This window comes from Brachyhypopomus gauderio, chromosome 10, assembly GCF_052324685.1.
Source record: "Brachyhypopomus gauderio isolate BG-103 chromosome 10, BGAUD_0.2, whole genome shotgun sequence".
In the NCBI taxonomy this organism is placed as follows: Eukaryota; Metazoa; Chordata; class Actinopteri; order Gymnotiformes; family Hypopomidae; genus Brachyhypopomus; species Brachyhypopomus gauderio.
Window position 1 is genome coordinate 13,636,258 of NC_135220.1, and position 6,128 is coordinate 13,642,385.

At 41.7% G+C, this 6,128-nt stretch overlaps 1 protein-coding gene across 1 annotated transcript; it reads right to left on the minus strand.

The window, feature by feature from the left end:
- Positions 1–757: 757 nt before the first annotated feature.
- Positions 758–5,777, minus strand: macir (macrophage immunometabolism regulator). Its single transcript, XM_077019654.1, has 2 exons — positions 5,680–5,777; positions 758–4,049 (listed from the first exon to the last, which is right to left on the minus strand). The coding sequence occupies exon 2, from the start codon at positions 4,040–4,042 to the stop codon at positions 3,410–3,412; it is 633 nt and encodes a 210-aa protein (XP_076875769.1). The 5' UTR covers positions 4,043–4,049; positions 5,680–5,777; the 3' UTR covers positions 758–3,409.
- Positions 5,778–6,128: the final 351 nt, after the last annotated feature.

Sequence of the window (6,128 nt, forward strand, 5' to 3'; positions counted from 1 at the left end):
GATTCGCCCCTTTTGCATGTAATGCTGTGAACCTGACTTTCTGGTATTGACCTGTTACTGGACTTGGTATGTTATTTAAAGTTTTCTTTTTCAATTTCATCTGAAAGCATCTGCCTGATTCTGTCACGTTGTGTAGTCAATACAGTCATTTTCAGTTGGCTAACATTGTAAGATGTGCCTGACACTCCAAATTTCTCATTAACACGAAGCAACATAAAGAATTTCAAAAATGTTTCTTTACAGATCAGGAGCACACCAGGATTAAGATTAGGCTAACATCAATTTTAGATATGCTGTGTGGTTTTAAGTTAACAAAAGGTAGCAGGGTTCTTATGCAATGCTATGGTGTCCCTCTCCAAATGAATTACTGCAGATAGCTCCAACTGCATGACGCTCCCATTCAGATGCTCGAAATTACTGGTTTACAATAGTTCTTCAAAACGTAGAACAAAACACTGAACCTCGTGTCCAATAAATAACTGTCCGAGTAGCTCAGACTTAAAAGCAGCTTTGACCCCCAAAACAATGAAAAAACAAAACAAATGCTCCAGTGAACAAGATGTTAATAGTTTAGATGTTAATAACTCCATTTGTTCATTAAAATAGAGCAGTGCTGCTTCTATTGATATAACTATGTAACAATATAACAATATCTAATTATTACTATTTTTACTACTAATACTATTAATTATTACAATTTGGATCATTACTGCAAAGGTCCGAGCAATTTCATGAAACCACAGGAGCACAGAAAAAGTACAGCGTAGTGTTTTAATGGGGTGTAACGGTAAGTGTAGGATTAAACCTAAGACAAAGACCAGCAGTGCAAGGAACACAGACCCACACGTCGAGACAAAAGAGATGAAGTGCAGCTGAGCTACAGAACACAGGGTTAATGAGGCACTGATGCCCTGAATCTCCTAAATCAATAGTTGCAAACAGCAGAGGAGGCCGGCAGGTTGCACTATGCGTCTTCACTAAAGAGCTGCAGGCCCTGCTGGCCTGCGATGGCTCTGTGTGTCTTTTTGTCCACAAAAGCTCATTGTCTATGCATCTTCAACGACAACTTCAGCTCTTTCAGAAGGTGAGCATTTACGGTGTCCTTCCAGGTCTCACCCATGTTTAAAGGAGAAGAGTTCAGCAGGCGGATGTAATATGGCAATGTAGAAACAGTAGAAACGTTACATCACAATGAGAGGACGAGGTTTTCCTTTAAGCCTTTAGAGTCCGCAGTGAGACAATGGAGAGGCAACATTGGGCGTAGAGATGAACAGATGATTCCTGGGCTTTTTGCCTTTGCATTACCACACTGGTGTACAGACTGGCTCACTCCTGGATTCAATAAAAAGCGTTCTATGCCCTAACTTTGCAACATATGGTACACTGGAGAGCACAGCAAGTTTCTTTGTTTTTTTCTTTTGATTACCTGTAGTGGCAAAATCCGGCATGCTTAAACCAAAATCACTGTATTACTATAGTACCAAACCTAAAAAATAAACAAGCACAAACACGTAACAGTATCCAGCCTTAAAATAAAACACTTGGTCTGTAAACCAAGAGAAAACCCCAAAAAGTTACGCAGTTCAGTTAGGGCAGGAGGAAACCAGGAGTCTAAGGTGCTCTTGTTAGCGCTCATAAAGAGATCTCTCATCTATACAATAAAAGGTAAGAGAGATAAATATGAGGGGAAAAAAGAACATTTCTACTGAAGGGGTGTTCAGTAACCCAGTAAGTAAAGGTAGTTAGGGCATTACCCTACATAACATTCAGTTACACTCAACCCTTTGATGAAGAACTGCAAAACATGTCTGGAATAAACAAAAGCGCTGTAGCTTCAGACAAAGCATTCTCTAGAACATTTATCCGACTGACTAAGAAGAGAATTGTGTGTATGATACCATATCCACTCAATAATGGACCTTTACAGTCTCAAACCATATTAAGAAAAACTGAAAACACATTACTCAGTAAGAACTAAGTTAAAGCATACAGTGTATACAGTTTTTTTTTTTTTACAATGGATTACACTCAATATCAGTCAACATTTGAGGATTCAAAAGATAACTATCAAAACTGTAGACATACAGTGCAAGGCATTATTTGACCAAACCTTAGAAAAAACTAAAAAAAAAACAATGTAAGCTGGCCTTAAAACCCCACTGCATGCTTTAAACAAGTACGTCAGATTCACACTATTAACTGTGGTAGTGGTCTGTTAATAATAATAGTCAATAAATATTATGCTACTTTATAGCTTTAAATAGTAAGACACAATATGAGTGTGTAAGATGGCAAATATTATGCCTTATTGGCACCAGAGAAAGCAAGTGATGCGAATTGTTTTTGAGTGGCTTATTGGGTAAAAACTTTCGATATGATTGTCTGGTGTAAAAAAAAAAAATCACATTATCAATCAAGTTTTTCCCAGGACGCCTAAGGTTCATCCTTTGGTTTGTTTCAATAGAAATGCTGTGCACATGAGAAATAAAGACAGTGATGTGTATATGGTCATGCTTAAATTTTCAACTGCCCATACTTTGTTTTAGATGCATTTTAAATGCATTTTAAAGTAAATCAGTGTGGACCATGAAGGATTACTCAATCTGAAAATCAGGACTAAAATAATCTCTTCAGTGTCCTGCGGTGTATGAAGCACAGATTGAAAAAAAGTTGAAAGGGGGATTAATAGTATGTATATGAGGTGCTAATCTTAGCTCAGGATCTTTGAAGATAAGCTTCTCCTCAAATCCTATAACACCACTGCCTTAAATAACCTCCAGATTGTGTAACAGTCAGTGTATTACAGAGAGATTCTTGCCTGACAGAGGCAAAAAAAAGAAAGAAAAAGAAACGCCAAAAAAGTTGGCGAGCTCACCTCACCGACACATCTAAAGATGCTAACGCTAAAGAACCTAATGCTAAAATGCTAACATTAGAATGGCCATGAACTATGCTAAACAGGAAAAAAAAGATATATAAATGTCAAATCTGTGCGATCCAATGCAGAGCATACATACTTTTCTGCAAAATAGTAATTTTCGCACAAAGGTATGTGACTTTAGCACAGGCATCCACGCACATACAGTAGTAGCAATTGTTAAGCATATAATTTATTGCTAATCCTGAATGACCATCCCCCTCACACAAACAGATCCCCTTGACACGCACACTATTATAACAACTTTTGTTCACAGATGTAATGTTAGTCGGGCCTCGACAGTGTCTCATAGAACCTTCTGGTTAACAAACAGTTCTTAACATAACATTAGTGGCCTATGGGTGTCTTACTACAGGGACTGCCTATGGTCTGAGTGGAGAAACACAAGGCCCAAAAACAGCAGCCAAATCCCTGTGGGACAGGGGCAGGGCAGGGCCTGGCTGAGGGGGTGAGTGGCCAGCAAGCGGGCGTTCATGTCTTGTTCCTGGTGAACATGCGCTCACCACGCAGTGTGAGATGCTGGAGCTGATACTGCAGCACCTCGGTGTCCGCCGGCTCCCTGAGACTCATCTTGTCCAGGTTGAGGTAGTCCAGGGACTTGGAGTGCGGTCGCTTGCCCTTGAGCAGGCAGAGGGGTAGGGGGCCGTGCAGGGCCTTGCTGGGCTCCCCTGCCGCCAGGGACCTGAAGCAGGCATCGCCAGAGCTGGGCATGCGCCTTCTCCGGCGCCCGTTAATGGCAGGGATATCGTAGGGCTGATAGTAGCGGCTTTTGGCTTTGTAAAGGCGCGAGGCGCGGTGCAAGCCCAAATCCACGGGCTTCTTCATGGGGCTGGGCAGGGCCTCAGCACCACTCTTCTCTGGACTGGACCACTTATGAGCCAGTTTGAGAAGCTCCTCTCCAGTGGTGAAGCCCACCAAGTAGTTGGAGTTCATGTGGAGGATCTGGTAGCCTGAGACTGTGTTTTTGATGGGTGAGCAGGGTGTACTGGAGCAGCGTGGTTTGTCGGCCTCTGGCTTCAGTGATGTTTTGACCTCAGCTGCAGGTAGCACGGATACGGGTGCCCTGGACACACCACTGACATCCATCTCCATCTTTAAAGACATAACCTGGCTAGAACATCGAAAGAAAAACAAAGAGAGAAAGAGAGCCAGAGAATAATAGTAAGAAAAAGAATTCATGGTAGGAGAGAGAGATCTTGTCAATGGTGGCTCTGAAAATCACCCCATCCACTTACACATTCATGATAACAAGTCATGATAATATTAGATGCGTCAACATATTTTGCAACCCTTGAATCGCCCTTCTGTTTGAATAACATGGACATATGGTCATGTGAGGGGCCCTGCCAAACACATGGTCCATAACACCAATGGCATGGAAAAAAAAAAAGAAAAAAAAAAATCAGCACAACACACAATAGCAGGACTTTAGATCTACTGCACTCTCACTTTAGCTAACATTGGACTTTACTAACATGTACTTTTATTATATCCTGACTATCTAATGTTCAAATAAAGTGTTAATACGTTACGACATGAGGTTAGTATGTACTGGCCAATACAGATCAGGTAAAAAAGCATCAAACTCCATATTTGGTGAGACCATAACTACCCATGTTCACTTATCATTCTTCTTAATACTGATTCTCATACACCAGTGAGGTACAATGAGACCAGGAGTGGATGTTTTTTCGGTACTATTTTAGAATGGAAAATTCCTAAGAAAATTATTAAATACCAATTAAGTGAACATTTTAGGTTTTTTGTTTTGTGTTGCTTTAGTGTTGCATTTTTGAATGATGCTTAAAATTAAAGGACGGTACTGCTACAGTAGGATCCTTAACGGACAGACGTGTTCAGTCACAGCATTAGAAAAACGGTAAGAAAAAATATATATTGCTCAGATGCATCTGCATTACAAAAAACCCACTACTCGTCTGCAGTATCAGTGAAATAACTGGACCTGCGTAAACGAAATATGTCTTAAATATGGCAGGCCATGGATCTGAGCAATAGCACAAAAGGTTGAGATATAGGCTCATCCTGAGCATGCGTCTGTGTCCACACACTGAACCAAAACAGAACGCCACAATTTAACGGGACTTAATATAAGATAAATGATATGTGCACAATACATAAATTAAAACACAGGCAAAACGTCAATAACGATCCGACATAAGGGCGATTTTCGATGCATTTCCAGACTCAATCTCCACCCAAAAACACCTGTCATCGCTGCTGGTGGGGCAGCGCACTCGGTACAGGCGCCAGGTAATAACTCCAGTAATACGAACCTCACCACTAATTCATCATATATGTAGAACAATATCGGTGCACTGATGATAATTAAATGCCATCCTGTGGTTTGCAGGCCTCTTGGCCACGGCTGTGTGCGAACAGGCGAGCTCCATTGTGAGGAGGCCGACTCCATCCTAATGTTTTAGGGTGGCGCTGAGACCAGTGAACACACCACAAACGGAATATGTGGCCATACTCAAGAGAACAAACCAAGCGCTAATAAAATTCAGCAAAATATAGTGCCCAGTTTTCTCCTTCACCATTTCTCAATAGAGTAATGGCTGAAAAACCACCACTTCCCACCATTTCTCTTGTACTATTAATAGAGTACAGTCGCATACGTCTCTCTGTACGACGCAAAGAAAACCAGTGAGCACACCTGCATCAAGTCAGTGATTCCGCGATGTATCTAAAGGAGAAATGGAGAAACGTCGCCAACAAACCTGTTCGGATAAGCCAGCTCCGTACGCACACGCCTTCACTCGTCCGGCCCAGACCCTGTCAGTGTACCGGAGAGCGTGTGTGTGTGTGTGTGTGTGTGTGTGTGTGTGTGTGTGTGTGTGTGTGTGTGTGCGCGCGCGCTCCCGACAGCGGTCACGTGCACGTCGGATGGTAGAGAAAATAGACGACGGACACGAGATGAAACACTAGTCCCGGGATTAATGTTCCTCAGCCCCAACACCATTACTGTAACTAAACAACATAAAGCGGTTTCACTGAGGCACACAAACTTTAAAATGCAGCCACACTACCGGAAAGCACTACAAACACTTTAAAGGTTTACTATGTTACTGTGAAACAGATCAAGACGTTACATTAGCGCCGCCTGTACAACCCAAAACATTACACACTAACTTCGAGCAATTCAAATAACACAAGATAATTAAGTTCC

Coding starts and splice junctions, on each gene's coding strand:
- macir (XM_077019654.1), bottom strand. CDS start 4,042: ATGTCTTTAAAGATGGAGATGGATGTCAGTGGTGTGTCCAGGGCACCC.